Genomic DNA, 22488 nt, shown 5'->3' with positions numbered 1-22488 from the left:
TGGCCTTTTAAAGCACTTTTAGGCGATTCTGAGCTCAATTTGGGATCATTTTCTATTTTGGCCTTTTCTGGCCTTCAGAAGCACTTTTCGGCGATTCTGAGCTCTATTTGGGATCATTTTCTATTTTGGCCTTTTCTGGCCTTCAGAAGCACTTTTAGGCGATTCTGAGCTCAATTTGGGATCATTTTCTATTTTGGCCTTTTCTGGCCTTCAGAAGCACTTTTAGGCGATTCTGAGCTCAATTTGGGATCATTTTCTATTTTGGCCTTTTCTGGCCTTTTAAAGCACTTTTAGGCGATTCTGAGCTCAATTTGGGATCATTTTCTATTTTGGCCTTTTCTGGCCTTCAGAAGCACTTTTCGGCGATTCTGAGCTCTATTTGGGATCATTTTCTATTTTGGCCTTTTCTGGCCTTTAGAAGCACTTTTAGGCGATTCTGAGCTCAATTTGGGATCATTTTCTATTTTGGATTTTTCTGGCCTTTAGAAGCACTTTTAGGCGATTCTGAGCTCAATTTGGGATCATTTTCTATTTTGGCCTTTTCTGGCCTTCAGAAGCACTTTTCGGCGATTCTGAGCTCTATTTGGGATCATTTTCTATTTTGGCCTTTTCTGGCCTTTAGAAGCACTTTTAGGCGATTCTGAGCTCAATTTGGGATCATTTTCTATTTTGGCCTTTTCTGGCCTTCAGAAGCACTTTTAGGCGATTCTGAGCTCAATTTGGGATCATTTTCTATTTTGGCCTTTTCTGGCCTTTTAAAGCACTTTTAGGCGATTCTGAGCTCAATTTGGGATCATTTTCTATTTTGGCCTTTTCTGGCCTTCAGAAGCACTTTTCGGCGATTCTGAGCTCTATTTGGGATCATTTTCTATTTTGGCCTTTTCTGGCCTTTAGAAGCACTTTTAGGCGATTCTGAGCTCAATTTGGGATCATTTTCTATTTTGGATTTTTCTGGCCTTTAGAAGCACTTTTAGGCGATTCTGAGCTCAATTTGGGATCATTTTCTATTTTGGCCTTTTCTGGCCTTCAGAAGCACTTTTCGGCGATTCTGAGCTCTATTTGGGATCATTTACTATTTTGGCCTTTTCTGGCCTTTAGAAGCACTTTTAGGCGATTCTGAGCTCAATTTGGGATCATTTTCTATTTTGGCCTTTTCTGGCCTTCAGAAGCACTTTTCGGCGATTCTGAGCTCTATTTGGGATCATTTACTATTTTGGCCTTTTCTGGCCTTTAGAAGCACTTTTAGGCGATTCTGAGCTCAATTTGGGATCATTTTCTATTTTGGCCTTTTCTGGCCTTCAGAAGCACTTTAAGGCGATTCTGAGCTCAATTTGGGATCATTTTCTATTTTGGCCTTTTCTGGCCTTCAGAAGCACTTTAAGGCGATTCTGAGCTCAATTTGGGATCATTTTCTATTTTGGCCTTTTCTGGCCTTTAGAAGCACTTTTAGGCGATTCTGAGCTCAATTTGGGATCATTTTATATTTTGGCTTTTTCTGGCCTTTAGAAGCACTTTTAGGCGATTCTGAGCTCAATTTGGGATCATTTTCTATTATGGCCTTTTCTGGCCTTTAGAAGCACTTTTAGGCGATTCTGAGCTCAATTTGGGATCATTTTCTATTTTGGCTTTTTCTGGCCTTTAGAAGCACTTTTAGGCGATTCTGAGCTCAATTTGAGATCATTTTCTATTTTGGCTTTTTCTGGCCTTTAGAAGCACTTTTTGGCGATTCTGAGCTCAATTTGGGATCATTTTCTATTTTGGCTTTTTCTGGCCTTTAGAAGCACTTTTCGGCGATTCTGAGCTCAATTTGGGATCATTTTCTATTTTGGCCTTTTCTGGCCTTCAGAAGCACTTTAAGGCGATTCTGAGCTCAATTTGGGATCATTTTCTATTTTGGCCTTTTCGATTCTGTGCTCTATTTGGGATCATTTACTATTTTGGCCTTTTCTGGCCTTTAGAAGCACTTTTAGGCGATTCTGAGCTCAATTTGGGATCATTTTCTATTTTGGCCTTTTCTGGCCTTCAGAAGCACTTTTCGGCGATTCTGAGCTCAATTTGGGATCATTTACTATTTTGGCCTTTTCTGGCCTTTAGAAGCACTTTTAGGCGATTCTGAGCTCAATTTGGGATCATTTTCTATTTTGGCCTTTTCTGGCCTTCAGAAGCACTTTAAGGCGATTCTGAGCTCAATTTGGGATCATTTTCTATTTTGGCCTTTTCTGGCCTTCAGAAGCACTTTAAGGCGATTCTGAGATCATTTACTATTTTGGCCTTTTCTGGCCTTTAGAAGCACTTTTAGGCGATTCTGAGCTCAATTTGGGATCATTTTCTATTTTGGCCTTTTCTGGCCTTCAGAAGCACTTTAAGGCGATTCTGAGCTCAATTTGGGATCATTTTCTATTTTGGCCTTTTCTGGCCTTCAGAAGCACTTTAAGGCGATTCTGAGCTCAATTTGGGATCATTTTCTATTTTGGCCTTTTCTGGCCTTTAGAAGCACTTTTAGGCGATTCTGAGCTCAATTTGGGATCATTTTATATTTTGGCTTTTTCTGGCCTTTAGAAGCACTTTTAGGCGATTCTGAGCTCAATTTGGGATCATTTTCTATTTTGGCCTTTTCTGGCCTTTAGAAGCACTTTTAGGCGATTCTGAGCTCAATTTGGGATCATTTTCTATTTTGGCTTTTTCTGGCCTTTAGAAGCACTTTTAGGCGATTCTGAGCTCAATTTGAGATCATTTTCTATTTTGGCTTTTTCTGGCCTTTAGAAGCACTTTTTGGCGATTCTGAGCTCAATTTGGGATCATTTTCTATTTTGGCTTTTTCTGGCCTTTAGAAGCACTTTTCGGCGATTCTGAGCTCAATTTGGGATCATTTTCTATTTTGGCCTTTTCTGGCCTTCAGAAGCACTTTAAGGCGATTCTGAGCTCAATTTGGGATCATTTTCTATTTTGGCCTTTTCTGGCCTTCAGAAGCACTTTTCGACGATTCTGAGCTCTATTTGGGATCATTTTCTATTTTGGCTTTTTCTGGCCTTTAGAAGCACTTTTAGGCGATTCTGAGCTCAATTTGGGATTATTTTCTATTTTGGCCTTTTCTGGCCTTTAGAAGCACTTTTAGGCGATTCTGAGCTCAATTTGGGATCATTTTCTATTATGGCCTTTTCTAGCCTTTAGAAGCACTTTTAGGCGATTCTGAGCTCAATTTGGGATCATTTTCTATTTTGGCCTTTTCTGGCCTTCAGAAGCACTTTTAGGCGATTCTGAGCTCAATTTGGGATCATTTTCTATTTTGGCCTTTTCTGGCCTTCAGAAGCACTTTTCGACGATTCTGAGCTCAATTTGGGATCATTTAATATTTTGGCTTTTTCTGGCCTTTAGAAGCACTTTTAGGCGATTCTGAGCTCAATTTGGGATCATTTTCTGTTTTGGCCTTTTCTGGCCTTCAGAAGCACTTTTCGGCGATTCTGAGCTCTATTTGGGATCATTTTCTATTTTGGCCTTTTCTGGCCTTTAGAAGCACTTTTAGGCGATTCTGAGCTCAATTTGGGATCATTTTCTATTTTGGATTTTTCTGGCCTTTAGAAGCACTTTTAGGCGATTCTGAGCTCAATTTGGGATCATTTTCTATTTTGGCCTTTTCTGGCCTTCAGAAGCACTTTTCGGCGATTCTGTGCTCTATTTGGGATCATTTACTATTTTGGCCTTTTCTGGCCTTTAGAAGCACTTTTAGGCGATTCTGAGCTCAATTTGGGATCATTTTCTATTTTGGCCTTTTCTGGCCTTCAGAAGCACTTTTCGGCGATTCTGAGCTCTATTTGGGATCATTTACTATTTTGGCCTTTTCTGGCCTTTAGAAGCACTTTTAGGCGATTCTGAGCTCAATTTGGGATCATTTTCTATTTTGGCCTTTTCTGGCCTTCAGAAGCACTTTAAGGCGATTCTGAGCTCAATTTGGGATCATTTTCTATTTTGGCCTTTTCTGGCCTTCAGAAGCACTTTAAGGCGATTCTGAGCTCAATTTGGGATCATTTTCTATTTTGGCCTTTTCTGGCCTTTAGAAGCACTTTTAGGCGATTCTGAGCTCAATTTGGGATCATTTTATATTTTGGCTTTTTCTGGCCTTTAGAAGCACTTTTAGGCGATTCTGAGCTCAATTTGGGATCATTTTCTATTTTGGCCTTTTCTGGCCTTTAGAAGCACTTTTAGGCGATTCTGAGCTCAATTTGGGATCATTTTCTATTTTGGCTTTTTCTGGCCTTTAGAAGCACTTTTAGGCGATTCTGAGCTCAATTTGAGATCATTTTCTATTTTGGCTTTTTCTGGCCTTTAGAAGCACTTTTTGGCGATTCTGAGCTCAATTTGGGATCATTTTCTATTTTGGCTTTTTCTGGCCTTTAGAAGCACTTTTCGGCGATTCTGAGCTCAATTTGGGATCATTTTCTATTTTGGCCTTTTCTGGCCTTCAGAAGCACTTTAAGGCGATTCTGAGCTCAATTTGGGATCATTTTCTATTTTGGCCTTTTCTGGCCTTCAGAAGCACTTTTCGACGATTCTGAGCTCTATTTGGGATCATTTTCTATTTTGGCTTTTTCTGGCCTTTAGAAGCACTTTTAGGCGATTCTGAGCTCAATTTGGGATTATTTTCTATTTTGGCCTTTTCTGGCCTTTAGAAGCACTTTTAGGCGATTCTGAGCTCAATTTGGGATCATTTTCTATTATGGCCTTTTCTAGCCTTTAGAAGCACTTTTAGGCGATTCTGAGCTCAATTTGGGATCATTTTCTATTTTGGCCTTTTCTGGCCTTCAGAAGCACTTTTAGGCGATTCTGAGCTCAATTTGGGATCATTTTCTATTTTGGCCTTTTCTGGCCTTCAGAAGCACTTTTCGACGATTCTGAGCTCAATTTGGGATCATTTAATATTTTGGCTTTTTCTGGCCTTTAGAAGCACTTTTAGGCGATTCTGAGCTCAATTTGGGATCATTTTCTATTTTGGCCTTTTCTGGCCTTTAGAAGCACTTTTAGGCGATTCTGAGCTCAATTTGGGATCATTTTCTATTTTGGCTTTTTCTGGCCTTTAGAAGCACTTTAAGGCGATTCTGAGCTCAATTTGAGATCATTTTCTATTTTGGCCTTTTCTGGCCTTCAGAAGCACTTTAAGGCGATTCTGAGCTCAATTTGGGATCATTTTCTATTTTGGCCTTTTCTGGCCTTCAGAAGCACTTTAAGGCGATTCTGAGCTCAATTTGGGATCATTTTCTATTTTGGCCTTTTCTGGCCTTCAGAAGCACTTTAAGGCGATTCTGAGCTCAATTTGGGATCATTTTCTATTTTGGCCTTTTCTGGCCTTCAGAAGCACTTTTCGACGATTCTGAGCTCTATTTGGGATCATTTACTATTTTGGCTTTTTCTGGCCTTTAGAAGCACTTTTAGGCGATTCTGAGCTCAATTTGGGATCATTTTATATTTTGGCCTTTTCTGGCCTTTAGCAGCACTTTTAGGCGATTCTGAGCTCAATTTGGGATCATTTTCTATTTTGGCCTTTTCTGGCCTTTAGAAGCACTCTTAGGCGATTCTGAGCTCAATTTGGGATCATTTTCTATTTTGGCCTTTTCTGGCCTTCAGAAGCACTTTAAGGCGATTCTGAGCTCAATTTGGGATCATTTTCTATTTTGGCCTTTTCTGGCCTTCAGAAGCACTTTAAGGCGATTCTGAGCTCAATTTGGGATCATTTTCTATTTTGGCCTTTTCTGGCCTTTAAAAGCACTTCTAGGCGATTCTGAGCTCAATTTGGGATCATTTTCTGTTTTGGCCTTTTCTGGCCTTCAGAAGCACTTTTCGGCGATTCTGAGCTCTATTTGGGATCATTTACTATTTTGGCCTTTTCTGGCCTTTAGAAGCACTTTTAGGCGATTCTGAGCTCAATTTGGGATCATTTTCTATTTTGGCCTTTTCTGGCCTTTAGAAGCACTTTTAGGCGATTCTGAGCTCAATTTGGGATCATTTTCTATTTTGGCCTTTTCTGGCCTTCAGAAGCACTTTTCGGCGATTCTGAGCTCTATTTGGGATCATTTACTATTTTGGCCTTTTCTGGCCTTTAGAAGCACTTTAAGGCGATTCTGAGCTCAATTTGGGATCATTTTCTATTTTGGCTTTTTCTGGCCTTTAGAAGCCTTTTTAGGCGATTCTGAGCTCAATTTGGGATCATTTTCTATTTTGGCCTTTTCTGGCCTTTAGAAGCACTTTTCGGCGATTCTGAGCTCAATTTGGGATCATTTTCTATTTTGGCCTTTTCTGGCCTTTAGAAGCACTTTTAGGCGATTCTGAGCTCAATTTGGGATCATTTTCTATTTTGGCCTTTTCTGGCCTTTAGAAGCACTTTTAGGCGATTCTGAGCTCAATTTGGGATCATTTTCTATTTTGGCTTTTTCTGGCCTTTAGAAGCACTTTTAGGCGATTCTGAGCTCAATTTGAGATCATTTTCTTTTTGGCTTTTTCTGGCCTTTAGAAGCACTTTTTGGCGATTCTGAGCTCAATTTGGGATCATTTTCTATTTTGGCTTTTTCTGGCCTTTAGAAGCACTTTTCGGCGATTCTGAGCTCAATTTGGGATCATTTTCTATTTTGGCCTTTTCTGGCCTTTAGAAGCACTTTTAGGCGATTCTGAGCTCAATTTGGGATCATTTTCTATTTTGGCTTTTTCTGGCCTTTAGAAGCACTTTTAGGCGATTCTGAGCTCAATTTGGGATCATTTTCTATTTTGGCCTTTTCTGGCCTTTAGAAGCACTTTTTGGCGATTCTGAGCTCAATTTGGGATCATTTTCTATTTTGGCTTTTTCTGGCCTTTAGAAGCACTTTTCGGCGATTCTGAGCTCAATTTGGGATCATTTTCTATTTTGGCCTTTTCTGGCCTTTAGAAGCACTTTTCGGCGATTCTGAGCTCAATTTGGGATCATTTTCTATTTTGGCTTTTTCTGGCCTTTAGAAGCCTTTTTAGGCGATTCTGAGCTCAATTTGGGATCATTTTCTATTTTGGCCTTTTCTGGCCTTTAGAAGCACTTTTCGGCGATTCTGAGCTCAATTTGGGATCATTTTCTATTTTGGCCTTTTCTGGCCTTTAGAAGCACTTTTAGGCGATTCTGAGCTCAATTTGGGATCATTTTCTATTTTGGCTTTTTCTGGCCTTTAGAAGCACTTTTAGGCGATTCTGAGCTCAATTTGGGATCATTTTCTATTTTGGCCTTTAGAAGCACTTTTTGGCGATTCTGAGCTCAATTTGGGATCATTTTCTATTTTGGCTTTTTCTGGCCTTTAGAAGCACTTTTCGGCGATTCTGAGCTCAATTTGGGATCATTTTCTATTTTGGCCTTTTCTGGCCTTTAGAAGCACTTTTAGGCGATTCTGAGCTCAATTTGGGATCATTTTCTATTTTGGCCTTTTCTGGCCTTTAGCAGCACTTTTAGGCGATTCTGAGCTCAATTTTGGATCATTTTCTATTTTGGCCTTTTCTGGCCTTCAGAAGCATTTTTAGGTGATTCTGAGCTCAATTTGAGATCATTTTCTATTTTGGCCTTTTCTGGCCTTTAGAAGCACTTTTAGGCGATTCTGAGCTCAATTTGGGATCTTTTTATATTCTTAGCTCAATTTGAGATCATTTTCTATTTTGGCCTTTTCTGGCCTTTAGAAGCACTTTTTGGCGATTCTGAGCTCAATTTGGGATCATTTTCTATTTTGGCTTTTTCTGGCCTTTAGAAGCACTTTTCGGCGATTCTGAGCTCAATTTGGGATCATTTTCTATTTTGGCCTTTTCTGGCCTTTAGCAGCACTTTTAGGCGATTCTGAGCTCAATTTGGGATCATTTTCTATTTTGGCCTTTTCTGGCCTTCAGAAGCATTTTTAGGTGATTCTGAGCTCAATTTGAGATCATTTTCTATTTTGGCCTTTTCTGGCCTTTAGAAGCACTTTTAGGCGATTCTGAGCTCAATTTGGGATCTTTTAATATTCTTAGCTCAATTTGAGATCGTTTTCTATTTTGGCCTTTTCTGGCCTTTAGAAGCACTTTTAGGCGATTCTGAGCTCAATTTGGGATCATTTTCTATTATGGCCTTTTCTGGCCTTTAGAAGCACTTTTAGGCGATTCTGAGCTCAATTTGGGATCATTTACTATTTTGGCTTTTTCTGGCCTTTAGAAGCACTTTGAGGCGATTCTGAGCTCAATTTGGCCTTTAGAAGCACTTTTTGGCGATTCTGAGCTCAATTTGGGATCATTTTCTATTTTGGCTTTTTCTGGCCTTTAGAAGCACTTTTCGGCGATTCTGAGCTCAATTTGGGATCATTTTCTATTTTGGCCTTTTCTGGCCTTTAGAAGCACTTTTAGGCGATTCTGAGCTCAATTTGGGATCATTTTCTATTTTGGCTTGTTCTGGCCTTTAGAAGCACTTTTAGGCGATTCTGAGCTCAATTTGGGATCATTTTCTATTTGGATTTTTCTGGCCTTTAGAAGCACTTTTTGGCGATTCTGAGCTCAATTTGGGATCATTTTCTATTTTGGCTTTTTCTGGCCTTTAGAAGCACTTTTCGGCGATTCTGAGCTCAATTTGGGATCATTTTCTATTTTGGCCTTTTCTGGCCTTTAGAAGCACTTTTAGGCGATTCTGAGCTCAATTTGGGATCATTTTCTATTTTGGCCTTTTCTGGCCTTTAGAAGCACTTTTTGGCGATTCTGAGCTCAATTTGGGATCATTTTCTATTTTGGCTTTTTCTGGCCTTTAGAAGCACTTTTCGGCGATTCTGAGCTCAATTTGGGATCATTTTCTATTTTGGCCTTTTCTGGCCTTTAGCAGCACTTTTAGGCGATTCTGAGCTCAATTTGGGATCATTTTCTATTTTGGCCTTTTCTGGCCTTCAGAAGCATTTTTAGGTGATTCTGAGCTCAATTTGAGATCATTTTCTATTTTGGCCTTTTCTGGCCTTTAGAAGCACTTTTAGGCGATTCTGAGCTCAATTTGGGATCTTTTAATATTCTTAGCTCAATTTGAGATCGTTTTCTATTTTGGCCTTTTCTGGCCTTTAGAAGCACTTTTAGGCGATTCTGAGCTCAATTTGGGATCATTCTCTATTTTGGACTTTTCTGGCCTTTAGAAGCACTTAATGGGCGATTCTGAGCTCAATTTGGGATCATTTACTATTTTGGCTTTTTCTGGCCTTTAGAAGCACTTTTCGGCGATTCTGAGCTCAATTTGGGATCATTTTCTATTTTGGCTTTTTCTGGCCTTTAGAAGCAGTTTTAGGCGATTCTGAGCTCAATTTGGGATCATTTTCTATTTTGGCCTTTTCTGGCCTTTAGAAGCACTTTTGGCGATTCTGAGCTCAATTTGGGATCATTTTCTATTTTGGCTTTTTCTGGCCTTTAGAAGCACTTTTCGGCGATTCTGAGCTCAATTTGGGATCATTTTCTATTTTGGCCTTTTCTGGCCTTCAGAAGCATTTTTAGGTGATTCTGAGCTCAATTTGAGATCATTTTCTATTTTGGCCTTTTCTGGCCTTTAGAAGCACTTTTAGGCGATTCTGAGCTCAATTTGGGATCATTTTATATTCTTAGCTCAATTTGAGATCGTTTTCTATTTTGGCCTTTTCTGGCCTTTAGAAGCACTTTTAGGCGATTCTGAGCTCAATTTGGGATCATTTTCTATTATGGCCTTTTCTGGCCTTTAGAAGCACTTTTAGGCGATTCTGAGCTCAATTTGGGATCATTTACTATTTTGGCTTTTTCTGGCCTTTAGAAGCACTTTTAGGCGATTCTGAGCTCAATTTGGGATCATTTTCTTTTTGGCTTTTTCTGGCCTTTAGAAGCACTTTTAGGCGATTCTGAGCTCAATTTGGGATCATTTTCTATTTTGGCCTTTTCTGGCCTTTAGCAGCACTTTTAGGCGATTCTGAGCTCAATTTGGGGTCATTTTCTATTTTGGCCTTTTCTGGCCTTTAGCAGCACTTTTAGGCGATTCTGAGCTCAATTTGGGATCATTTTCTATTTTGGCCTTTTCTGGCCTTTAGAAGCACTTTTAGGCGATTCTGAGCTCAATTTGGGATCATTTTCTATTTTGGCCTTTTCTGGCCTTCAGAAGCACTTTAAGGCGATTCTGAGCTCAATTTGGGATCATTTTCTATTTTGGCCTTTTCTGGCCTTCAGAAGCACTTTTCGGCGATTCTGAGCTCAATTTGGGATCATTTTCTATTTTGGCCTTTTCTGGCCTTCAGAAGCACTTTTCGACGATTCTGAGCTCTATTTGGGATCATTTACTATTTTGGCCTTATCTGGAAGCACTTTTAGGCGATTCTGAGCTCAATTTGGGATCATTTTCTATTATGGCCTTTTCTGGCCTTTAGAAGCACTTTTAGGCGATTCTGAGCTCAATTTGGGATCATTTTCTATTTTGGCCTTTTCTGGCCTTCAGAAGCACTTTTAGGCGATTCTGAGCTCAATTTGGGATCATTTTCTATTTTGGCCTTTTCTGGCCTTTAGAAGCACTTTTAGGCGATTCTGAGCTCAATTTGGGATCATTTTCTATTTTGGCCTTTTCTGGCCTTCAGAAGCACTTTAAGGCGATTCTGAGCTCAATTTGGGATCATTTACTATTTTGGCCTTTTCTGGCCTTCAGAAGCACTTTTAGGCGATTCTGAGCTCAATTTGGGATCATTTTCTATTTTGGCCTTTTCTGGCCTTCAGAAGCACTTTTAGGCGATTCTGAGCTCAATTTGGGATCATTTTCTATTTAGGCCTTTTCCGGCCTTTAGAAGCACTTTCAGGCGATTCTGAGCTCAATTTGGGATCATTTTCTATTTAGGCCTTTTCCGGCCTTTAGAAGCACTTTTAGGCGATTCTGAGCTCAATTTGGGATCATTTTCTATTGTGGCCTTTTCTGGCCTTTAGAAGCACTCTTAGGCGATTCTGAGCTCAATTTGGGATCATTTTCTATTTTGGCTTTTTCTGGCCTTTAGAGGCACTTTTAGGCGATTCTGAGCTCAATTTGGGATCATTTTCTATTTAGGCCTTTTCCGGCCTTTAGAAGCACTTTTAGGCGATTCTGAGCTCAATTTGGGATCATTTACTATTTTGGCCTTTTCTGGCCTTTAGAAGCACTTTTAGGCGATTCTGAGCTCAATTTGGGATCATTTTCTATTTTGGCTTTTTCTGGCCTTTAGAAGCACTTTTTGGCGATTCTGAGCTCAATTTGGGATCATTTTCTATTTTGGCCTTTTCTGGCCTTTAGACGCATTTTTCGACGATTCGGAGCTCAATTTGAGATCATTTTCTATTTTGGCCTTTTCTGGCCTTTAGAAGCACTTTTCGACGATTCTGAGCTCGATTTGGGATCATTTTCTATTTTGGCCTTTTCTGGCCTTTAGCAGCACTTTTCTGCGATTCTGAGCTCAATTTGGGATCATTTTCTATTTTGGCCTCTTCTGGCCTTTAGAAGCACTTTTCGACGATTCTGAGCTCAATTTGGGATCATTTTCTATTTTGACCTTTAGAAGCACGTTTCGGCGATTCTGAGCTCAATTTGGGATCATTTTCTATTTTGGCCTTTTCTGGCCTTTAGAAGCACTTTTCTGCGATTCTGAGCTCAATTTGGGATCATTTTCTATTTTGGCCTCTTCTAGCCTTTGGAAGCACTTTGAAGCGATTCTGAGATCAATTTGGGATCATTTTCTATTTTGGCCCTTTCTGGCCTTTAGAAGTACTTTTAGGCGATTCTGAGCTCAATTTGGAATCATTTTCTATTTTTGCCTTTAGAAGCACGTTTCGGCGATTCTGAGCTCAATTTGGGAACATTTTCTATTTTGGCCTTTTCTGGCCTTTAGAAGCACTTTAAGGCGATTCTGAGCTCAATTTGGGATCATTTTCTGTTTTGGCCTTTTCTGGCCTTTCGAAGCACTTTTCGGCGATTCTGAGCTCAATTTGGGATCATTTTCTATTTTGGCCTTTTCTGGCCTTTAGAAGCACTTTTCGACGATTCTGAGCTCAATTTGGGATCATTTTCTATTCTGGTCTTTAGAAACACTTTTTGGCATGTGCACGGCAATTTTAAACGGACAAAGAAAATATTAGAATAGGAGGAGGAATTGATAATGATTACCGTGGTCCTCGAAAACGAACCTTGAAAAAGGAACGATGGGTTTGGCTTCACGAGACATGGCTAAAAGGAGAAACTGAGGGTAAATTTTATACGCTATACAAGAAGCTGGTGATTGACGCGGAACCATTCTAGCAATACTTCCAGATGTCGGAAGCCTGCTTCGATTTTCTGGTTAAGAAGATCAGTCCCCGTATAATAAAGCAGAATACTAACTTCCGGGAGGCTGTAACATTGAGGTTTTTGGCTACTGGCGATGCTCAAAAGACGATCTCGTTTAGCTACCGTTTAGGAGGAAGCACCGTGCACTATCCACGAGGCGTGCCGTGCCATTGTCGACATATTGATGCCAGAATTTATGGCGACACCCACCAAAGAAAAATGGCTGAAATTTGCGGATGATTTTATTACTAAGTGGAATTTCTACAACTGCGTGTCCGCTATAGATGGGAAGCACCTCACCATCCAGAATCCACCAAAAAGCGGGAGCTAGTACTACAACTATAAGAAAACTTGTTCTGTTGTACTACTTGCCATGGTCGATGCCCAAGGTAATTTCCTAGCTGTTGATGTGGGAAGCTATGGAAAGGAGAACGATGGTGGTATTTTTGCGAGCTCCAATATGGGCACAAGGTTCCGAAATGAAACTTTTTCTATACCTGAGGATTCACACTTGCCCGGAAATAAACAATCTGCACCATTTGTCGTCATCAGTGATGAGGCATTCCCATTCAAAATGTATCTCATGCAACCATCTCCGGGTCAAAACATTGATGACGCCAAACGTATTTACAACTACCTATGTTTGGAGTAATGTAGACTACATTTTTGATGTCTGTGTTAGGGAAATGAGCCAACCGTTTGAAAGCCAAAAGAGGATATTCAATCTTGAAACTTTCACCACGTTTAAATTTAAAAAAAAAGGTGAGGTGATAATCTAGAAATACAAAATATGAAAAGTTAGTGAAGAAAGACGGAATCGACGGAATTAAAAAATTCTTTTTCGATTAATTGGTAAATACGGATTGTCTTATTCAAGGAAACAATCAAGCAGAGATATGTTTAGTAGCAAACCACCAGCGGTGCTTCACAGTCCTTCAAAAAAATCGCTCCTGGCTAGGGGGTCATTAAATAAAACTTCAAACGATTGCAATAACTAAACGAAGTGTAAGAATCGTCATCAGCATCAGCATTTTATTTCAAATATTATAAACTTACGCAGTAAAATATTTACTCAACCTACGGCAATATGGTTCTGTTTGAACAGTATACTATAGTGTATGTGTGAGATGCTTCTTACTTAACTCGCTACAGTACTAAAGTAACAATTACAATACGAGGAAAAAAAATCAAAGACAAAACGCTTAACGACAGAGGAACTGTTGATTGCTTATGTTATACGCTCGGTACGATTATAAAGCTAATATAAAATGGTGATAGATAAATTTAAAAGCTACTCAACTGTGAAGCATACTATTGTGAGGTTACAGGATACAATCAAAATGGCAAACGTATGTTTTTTTTATTGATCCGCTAACAATAACACCTTTTTCGATCATGGTTGGGTTTAATCTAGAAGAGCGCGCGCGCGCAAGAGAGAGAGAACTAGAGCGTGTCACGGAGTCAAGAATGAAAGAGAAGTCTTATGAGCGCGGTTTGATCGTCTTGGAAGCCGGCGGTGGAATCTTGCTGAATCCAGCGGCGTCGAACACTGGGAGCAGCTCACGGACACGCCCTGGTATGCTACCGTCAATCATACGGCTGAAAGAGTAATGGTTTTATTACTTTTAGCACGCACAATTAGCGGGAGTCTTGTACCTTCCTTTCTTGGTGGCAATTTTGGCAGCCTGGGCCGGAAGCGTTGGCTCAGTTGGGAAGAATGTTGCGCCGTAAAAATCGAGACCATTCTGGAGCAGATGATGATACTCATCGATAGAGGCCAGCGTAATCCGGATGGGCGGTGGCGGAGATTCACGCTGCAAACCCACGTCTTGTTCGTCAATCGGTTTCGCCGTTGACAGTTTAGGTAGCTGGGGTTTCGGTGTGGCCGTACCTGCAGAGAGATCATACACTTCGAAAAAGTTTCAGTTTCGAACCGGCGAAGAAGTACTTCACTCACCCGATGGCATCTGTTCGGATTCCTGCGAGTTCTGGTTGGATGATTTCTGGTAATGCACCACTAGACGGACAACTTCCACCACCGAATTGAATCGGTACAGCGAGTGGCGGATGTCGTCCACAGGTACGTCCTCCGGAACGTCGAATACGTAGAGCATGAAAGTTTTCTGGGGTCTACAAGGAATGGCGACCTTTTTGTAAAATCGGGCCCCGGTTACCTTGTGGAAGCCCTTCTTGAAGACGGCCTGGTAGTCCTCTGGATTAGAAAATTTGAACAGTATTCCAGTGGCCGTTTTCGTTAGACTAAAGCAACCTTTGAAGTTCATCTTTTCGCAAATCAGAGCCGCTCGATCCATCGAGAGCTCGTGCGATGGTGTCAGCAGGAAGGCACCCTTGGCCAGGAAGTTTTCACTGTCCGACACCTCCGAGTCATCGTCGTCGGTTTGGTTGGCCCGTTTGTCGTTCCACAGCACATCGGAGAGCTTCGGACTGCGTCCGGACTTTGAGCTTTCCTGCATTAGATTGCTGGAGCTGCGTTGTCGCCGATATTCGGTCAAATTTTTCTCCTGCTCTACATCCGAAGCGTTTCCGATGTACGACATGATGCGTGGTGTGCAATTCCTTTCGCAGTGTTACACGAGATCAAAAGTACAGGCGTTGTCCTCACACTAAACTACCGGTTTTTTGTTCGTCTTCCTACTTGCTGCACATGTCACTGCATTTCTTCACTGTTTCGCAGACTACGCAGTAGTCCTTGGTCTTCTTATAATTTCACTTAACACACACACGCGCACACGCGTCGTACGTTCGATTAGCGAACTACCGATCCGGTTTCCGTTGCACACGGTAATGAACATTCCGATGGCATCGGTGATACTTTTATAGCCTACCGGTAATTCTGTTCGAGACAGTTTGTCGCGATTCAGTGATTCGCCAAACCCATCTTAATCGATGGCATTCGCCACCCGTCGTCGTTGTCACCGTCATCATCGTCGTCGCCAATTCATCGTTATTATCGATTATGATGGGCAGGCATGGAAAATTGGAGTAAAATTTTGGACTCTTTTCCACAATAAGTTAAATAGCACAGTTTTCATTTGAGGATTCTTGTTGTAAGTCCAACTAAAATGAATTACATTTTTACCATTGTATGAACTAAGATTTTTTTTTACTTTATAGTAAATTAATCAGATTAATTAAACCTGAAATCGACGAGTTAAAGGTTTCAACAGAACCAATTTGATAACTAGTTTCGCATAATGTAAGACAACAGTATTCAGTAAAGAAAAGAACAAAATCGCTTAAACTGCGCTATGTTGTACATGGTAGGGTGTCCCAAAAAAATCGATGTTGGAAAAGTCGAGGTGCTTAGCCTTAAATTGAAAGGAAATGTTAGTTATAGCATTTTTGTAGAACATTTCGACTTTCTAAAAAATTGTTTCCAGGTTACCCAAACGTGATTTATGAAAAATGACTTTTCTAAGCTACAAATCTACTCTTTTGCACTGTTTTCAATTCTGTTCGATTCCTACATTTTTCCATATATTTTTTTTATTTTTGTGGGGTTGTTTTTGAATATTTTGCATGGTTCAGCATTGCATCCAGTTATGTTTTTAGAAAGTCGTATTGTTCTACAAAAATGCTATAAATAACATTATCTCTCAATTTAGGGCTGAGCACCTTGACTTTTTGAACATCGATTTCTTTTTGGACAGCCTAGTGACCATTTATGCCCAGATAAAAATTAGGATGCTTGTTTCGTATCGTGAAATAATTTTTCGTTCAGTTTTGATTTCTATTTTCTTTTTCTATTCGCATTTAATATCGTTGTTTTTTTTTATCTTTCGTCGATCTTTGAAATCGATGCTTTCTTTTCACTCAGTTCTTGCTTTAGTAAAATTTATTTTAGTTCAGTGTTAAATTTGTTGTTTATATCTTTATTTTTTCCGTCAATTCCCTCTGTTGTTTTTTTTCTCTGACAAATCTTTGGCCCCCTTTTTCTTCTTTTTCTTGTTACTTTCATTTCCTTGCCATTTTTTTCAATTCTTCATAAAATAATTTTTTTCTCCTGCGGTCTTTCAATCGGACCGATTAGAAAAATGAGCTATTGGACCGATTGAAGAATGAGTTACTAGTAGACCGGATCGATAGACGATTGAACGAAAGGATTATGTGTTGGCCATGACGGCCTGTGCGCACCTTTCATAAGAAAAATAGGTCGTAAAACAAAAATATGACATGGCAAAAGAATGACAAGTTTGTCAAACGACATCAAGACTAGAAGGGGGACGATAATCATTTTCCATGCGATCAATTAAATAATCATTTGTAGTTTTATCTCTTACTATCTATTATATTCACTTAGTCAATACTTAGTCAAGTGAAGTTTGGTGAAGGAACTTCTCCTTCACCAAACTTCACTTGACTAAGTATTGACTAAGTGAATATAATAGATCTTAGATTTACAATTAACAAGTAAGCTTAAATCTAAATTAAAATCTAAAACTGCAATCTTAAGAGCAATTATAAAATTAGGTTACACGCAAAACTTTTCCTTATTACTCTAGAAGCAATAGCGCAAAATTGCCTTTTGGGTAACAAACCTATTACTTTAAAGGCAATAAAATTCTACCCCAGTCAAGTAACAACACATACTGACATAAATTTAGCACGTGTTACGGGAGTACGACTATCTAATAATGGTCGTTTCAACCACATGCAAGATTTTTCCTGTCGAAAACTGCTTACTTTCCATCTCAAGCAAAAAAAATCACACACCGTCGCATATGTTGCACATGTTACAAGTTTCTTCAATCTCCAATTCATCCGGTGTGCGTGTATTAGTTCGCATACGGAGTAGAGAAAAAATATGACAAGAGCTGCCAGCATTTCCCCGTCATAGAGTATGCAAACGTTGATGATTTCAAAGACTTGAAATGCGTCTTTAAATGACATCACGATCTGTAAACTGCGTTAGAGAAAAACAAAAACATTCGCTTTCCTGCAAGATATCTAAAACACATACTCATTGGTTCATGGAAACTCATTTGCACCTGTTTGAAAATACATTACTCGTGCCTATCCAGACAATATTCGCAACTTCGGCAACTCTGGTCAGACAGTATTACATATTTCCATTTCATGTAAACACTGGGGGACGAAACGAAAGTGTTTCTAATTAGACATTTGAGGTTGACGGGTGAGATTCCCATTATGTGTGGATGAAGGGAAGCAAAAATGAATCTGATCGTTGCATCAATACAAATGCAGCGAGTGTAGTCTTGCTAACACATGCATTGCGGTGGGTGCTTGGCTGTATGTTCTCCTCCAGAAACACATACAAGCGTGTGGCCGTCATAATTTTTATTACTTTTTGTTTGTTACTATTTTTGTATAATGCGCAGTCATAAGACACAATAAGTAATAAAAAATTGCCCTAAAGTAATAAAATGTTCCCCGTTTGCGTTGGGTGTAGCATCACATTCTCTCAGCCTTCTGCTTTGGCGTTAATTATTTTAGATAAAGCACCTTACAGTTGGTAAGTCCACATTTTAGATTGTGTTTAGTTCTTAAATTTAGCCTAAACTAAATCATTCTAGCAAATATTTCTGGAATCAATACGAGAGAAGACAAAACGTGAGTAATTAAGCATATAAGAGTTAACCTGCATAAAAGTAAATTGCTCTGTAATGTGATGATCCAACATATATATTTTAGGAAAATTAGTCGCATATAACCGGAGACAGCGTTTTATTCACTACCGGCTTGGAATATAATTTTGGAAGTTGCTCTTTTAACCATGGGCGCAACTAAGGAAAATTTCTAGGGGGGGCTAGTTTTCATGTATGTCATTTTAAAAAAGAGAAAAAAGAGTTTGAATATGCTTTTTTAATGACGTTAAAAATAGTATCGTAAAAGCAGAAAAAATCACTTCGGGATAGAATCTCCGAAGATGTACTGAATATCTTGAACACATCGTCAACGCCAAGCTCTTTCAGCAACAATGATTCGATATTGAGGAGAGCTAGATTTGGTAAACGGCTGGGCAGTGCTTTTTAACAGTTCACCCGTACTAGTTAGAATAAAATAGACCCCAGTGTGGTTCAAGGCTTAATGCCCTATTCCTACCTCCACGTGGTACTGACTGGGATACGAGTAACCAACGAAAAACCGGTGAACCGGTGGGGTAGTTGTTCTCCTTAGAGAGCAGGTTGTCTGCGCGCCTACCCCACAGGCTAGGGGCGGCTCAAACAGCGACCGATCCGGACCGGACGGTTGAACTATGAAATGCGGTGTCTCGCCAGCTACATCCATGGCGGCAGCTCCGTCGCAAGACTAGGCATCGCAGCCCTAGTAAGGCAGCATACTAAAATAAACATACTACGGAGAATCAAGAATTCAAAACGAACCGGAACAATCAGCAATGACTCAGCCGACGAAATAAGGACGACGATTAGAAGCTCAGTACATGTAACAGTAGATCGCTTAATGACCCGGATGTCGACCGGATTCTGCTGGATCAGCTAGAACCCCGCCACTTCGACATCGTTGCGCTCCAGGAGCTTTGCCTAAAAGGAGAGAAGGTACGGTGGATTTGTGGCCGCAAGGCACAGTACCACCAAAGCGGCAGGCAATCAGCGACAGGTTGTGTTTGTTGAGAATTAAAGGCCGGTTCCACAACTACACTATTCCCAATGTGCACTGCCCTCACGAAGGAAGACCTGATACAGGGAAAGAAGCGTTCTACGCACAGCTGGAGAAACTCTACGATAGCTGCTCGCGTAGAGATATCAAGATCGTCGTTGGGGACATGAACGGAAGGATAGACTTATATAAGCCGGTTATCAACCCGCACAGCCTGCTATGCACCAACTTCGCAGCTTCCCGCGGATTAGCAGTCCAAAGTCCCTTCTTACCTCGACCAACGTACAGCAAAACAAATTGACCACGTTCTCAACGACGGCCCGTTCTTCTCAGACATTACAAACGTACGCACCAATCACGGTGATGATCGGACATGATCACTTCGATACAAAAAACTACAAAACCCTGATAACCGGTAGTCCTCTAGTCCTTTTGATATTTTCGAACAGAAGGTGCCTATCGGCGAACAGAAGGTGACTATCTACGGTGGAGCACAAGCGGACGACGGATAATGGCTACAGCGCATGAACCATGAGCTACAAGCGCTGCTTGGAGAGAACCCCATTGCACACCTGGCGAAAGACATTAGGTTGCGGTGGGCCGGTCACATCGTAAGAATGCCGGACGACAACCATGTGAAATCACTTCTCTTCAGCAACCCTACCGGCACAAGAAATTAAGGGGCGCAGCGTGCATGATGGCTCGACCAGATCGAAAGAGACTTGCGAGTGACGTCTGGGGAACTGGTGAAACACAGCCCAAAACCGAGTAAACTGGCGACTACTTGATACAGCACGAGTTACTACAGCTCTCGTCTGACTGGTAAGGTGAGTAAGAGAGCAAGGGTTGAGAATCGATCCTGGGTGCAAAACTAGTTCTTAGCCAATGAATGACGACATCTCAATTTGTGTTGATTTTGATGCTCTGATAAGTAGTATGGAATGTATATATATTGAATACAATCATTCTCTGGGAAATTCTAGGGGGGGCTAAACACGTTCCAGGGGGGGCTTCAGCCCCCCCCGTAGTTGCGCCCATGCTTTTAACATTATGTATCATAATTGTATGATCGAAAGTATGATTGGATTTTTTTCTGTTACATACTTTCTAAATTTACTATCCCTTCAACAAAAGAGAAAAGCATGAGTTTTGGTTTTATTTTTATTCGTTGGAAAGCTGAGAAAATTTCGTAATCAATAGTGTTTCAAAAACGACGAATTAGAGAAAATAAGAAGCACTTAGAAAAGAACAAATGTGAAAGCCAATGTTTTTTGAGAAATGAACTGTAATTTTCTTCCTGAAACGTGTAATAAAAATTAAACATTGAAGTCTACAAGCAGCAGTTGCAATGGTGTGCGTAATACCAGAGGTAACTGTCACTTTTGTTTTGGTCATTATCGCCATTGTCTTTTTTCGCATTTGTGCTACTGTACGAAAAATTTGCCAATCTACTGAAAAATGACAAAATAACAAAATAAAATAAATAAAATTCAACCTGATGTTTGACACGCGAAGAACGATATCAAAGCAAACCGATTTTGACACATTTTTGTTTTGTTTTTTTGACACATACTTGTGAATGTGTTGTTGTCTTCAAAACTGCACTCTGTTTCTTGCGCGGACTGTCCGGGACAGAAAAAGGGTAGTCCGGAAAATGTAAAAAAAAAACAGTGATAGGACAAAGTGTAGTCCGCGGGGTAGCTACACCGCAAAAACGAAAACGACATAAATGAAGGCGCAGCTTATTGCTTTTGAAGTAAAATAGCAGCTATCACACTTCTTGTGCTAGACCTCATTAAAGGCAAACCGAAAACTGTAAAAAGTGAATAGAAGAAGACCTAGGCAAACAAAGAAGGATAACGATTGGAAATTCAGCACTTGAAATGTTAGGACTCTGCTCGAACTGGCACGCGCGGGCATCTTTGCCAGAGAGCTACAGAAGGTACTTTTGCCTTCTAGATAGCAGCCACACAAGGTGCGTTGGCCTGGAACCGGAGGACGTGGATTCCGGGCGGTTGATCCGACCGCGGGCACTTCTTTCAAGTACCACATCTACTATACTGACAGCGACAGAGCGGAACGGGACGTCGGTTTCGTGAGGATTAAGGATCTAGGGCAGATTCTTCAATTACAGCCTTATGTACGCGCCGACAAACTATAAAACCGATGACATAAAAGGGGAGTTCTATGAGAGTGCCCATAACACTACATAAAGATCGTCATCGGAGATATGAGGGCACAAGTCGGATGAGAGGAGTTCTTCCGTCCCGTTATTGGTGGGGAAAGTCTTCACTGTACCACCAACGACAACGGCTTGAGGTTGGTGAACTTCGCTGCGGGCAGGGGAATGGCCATCTGTAGCATCCATTTTGCCTGTCTGAACATTCGGAAGCAGACCTGCAGACACCCCAATGCACACTGTTTCCAAAGCTGCAAAAACGTGATCGAAACTATTTAGACCCAAAAACATTGATTTTAGAGCCGTAATATCTTCATTGTTTGTTTCATTATTCAATTTTTCTCCATGTTATAGAAGTTACAATTCCATGATTAATCCACTCAACAGTAAGAAACGAGTTTTTCTTTTCACATTTTGCAATATAAAAATCCACTTTGTTCAGCAAAGTTGTAGCAAATTTGAAAAGAAATAACTTTGTTGAAGTTATCATACTTCTATCTATTTATTTAAATGGACTTTTGTGGAGTTTTCTATAGATTGCTATTAAAAATCTTTTTTTTTTGCTGTTCAACTTTTTATAATTATTTTCTACAATTTTCGAATGTTCTACAAAATTGTTTGCTACAACGAAACAAACAATATCTCCAAAAAAAAATTATTTTTATCTCACGTATATATTTGGTTGTTGACGATTTTTACTAGAATAATGCGCTAATTTACACTAATTACTCTTAACTCAAAAAACAATGATTTTGGAGTAATAGTGTCTTGAGTAAAGTTGTTCTATTAATTATTCTCCATTTTGTAGAGGTCAGAATTTTGTGATTAATCTACCTAAAAGTGAGAAGTGAGTTTTATTTTTCTCGTTTTAGCATATAAAAATCCACTTTTCTGTGTGAAGTTTTAGCACATTTCTTAAGAAACAACTTTGTCGAAGAAAGGTCATTTAAATGAACTATTGTGAAGTTTTCTCTAGAATGCCCCTTAAAATCATTTTTTTGATATAACTTTTCATAGTGATTTTCTAAAATTTTCCAATGTTCTACAATGTTGTTAACTACAATAAAACACACAAGTTCACCGAAGAAAATTTATTTTTATCTCCCAAGTTTATTTAGTTAATAAAGATTTATATTAAAATAATGCACTTATTTATTTACAAATATCTGCACAGGGGACAGCGGGACACAATATAGGAAATATGGGAAAGGTTTAGTCTGCAGATATTTGCAGATTTTAAAGTAGTAAATTGTTAGTAAATTAGTGGATTGTATCAATAAAAATTGTCAAATACCGATGAAATATGAGAGATAAAAATAAACTTTCTTCGATGAAATTGTGTATTTTGTGCTAGTAAACAACAATGTAGAACATTGGAAAATTGTGGAAAATCACCACTAAATGTTATATTTAAAAAAAT

General features: G+C 39.8%; 1 protein-coding gene across 1 annotated transcript; it reads right to left on the bottom strand.

Annotated features, from left to right (window-relative positions):
* Positions 1–13307: 13307 nt before the first annotated feature.
* LOC129730544 (uncharacterized) lies at positions 13308–15331 on the bottom strand. Its single transcript, XM_055689943.1, has 3 exons — positions 14247–15331; positions 13946–14180; positions 13308–13888 (listed from the first exon to the last, which is right to left on the bottom strand). The coding sequence occupies exons 1-3, from the start codon at positions 14845–14847 to the stop codon at positions 13771–13773; spliced, it is 954 nt and encodes a 317-aa protein (XP_055545918.1). The 5' UTR covers positions 14848–15331; the 3' UTR covers positions 13308–13770.
* Positions 15332–22488: the final 7157 nt, after the last annotated feature.

This window comes from Wyeomyia smithii, chromosome 1, assembly GCF_029784165.1.
Source record: "Wyeomyia smithii strain HCP4-BCI-WySm-NY-G18 chromosome 1, ASM2978416v1, whole genome shotgun sequence".
NCBI lineage: Eukaryota > Metazoa > Arthropoda > Insecta > Diptera > Culicidae > Wyeomyia > Wyeomyia smithii.
The sequence above is the reverse complement of the archived record's forward strand: the minus strand, read 5'-3'. Positions and strand labels throughout refer to the sequence as shown.

What these genes read in the sequence shown, in the direction of transcription:
- LOC129730544 (XM_055689943.1), bottom strand. Translation starts at nt 14,847, where the DNA reads ATGTCGTACATCGGAAACGCTTCGGATGTAGAGCAGGAGAAAAATTTG. An exon ending in ATCCGAACAGATGCCATCGG is followed by an intron (nt 14,181 to 14,246) that starts GTGAGTGAAGTA and finishes ATCTCTCTGCAG; the next exon opens with GTACGGCCACACCGAAACCC. An exon ending in ATTGCCACCAAGAAAGGAAG is followed by an intron (nt 13,889 to 13,945) that starts GTACAAGACTCC and finishes TTACTCTTTCAG; the next exon opens with CCGTATGATTGACGGTAGCA.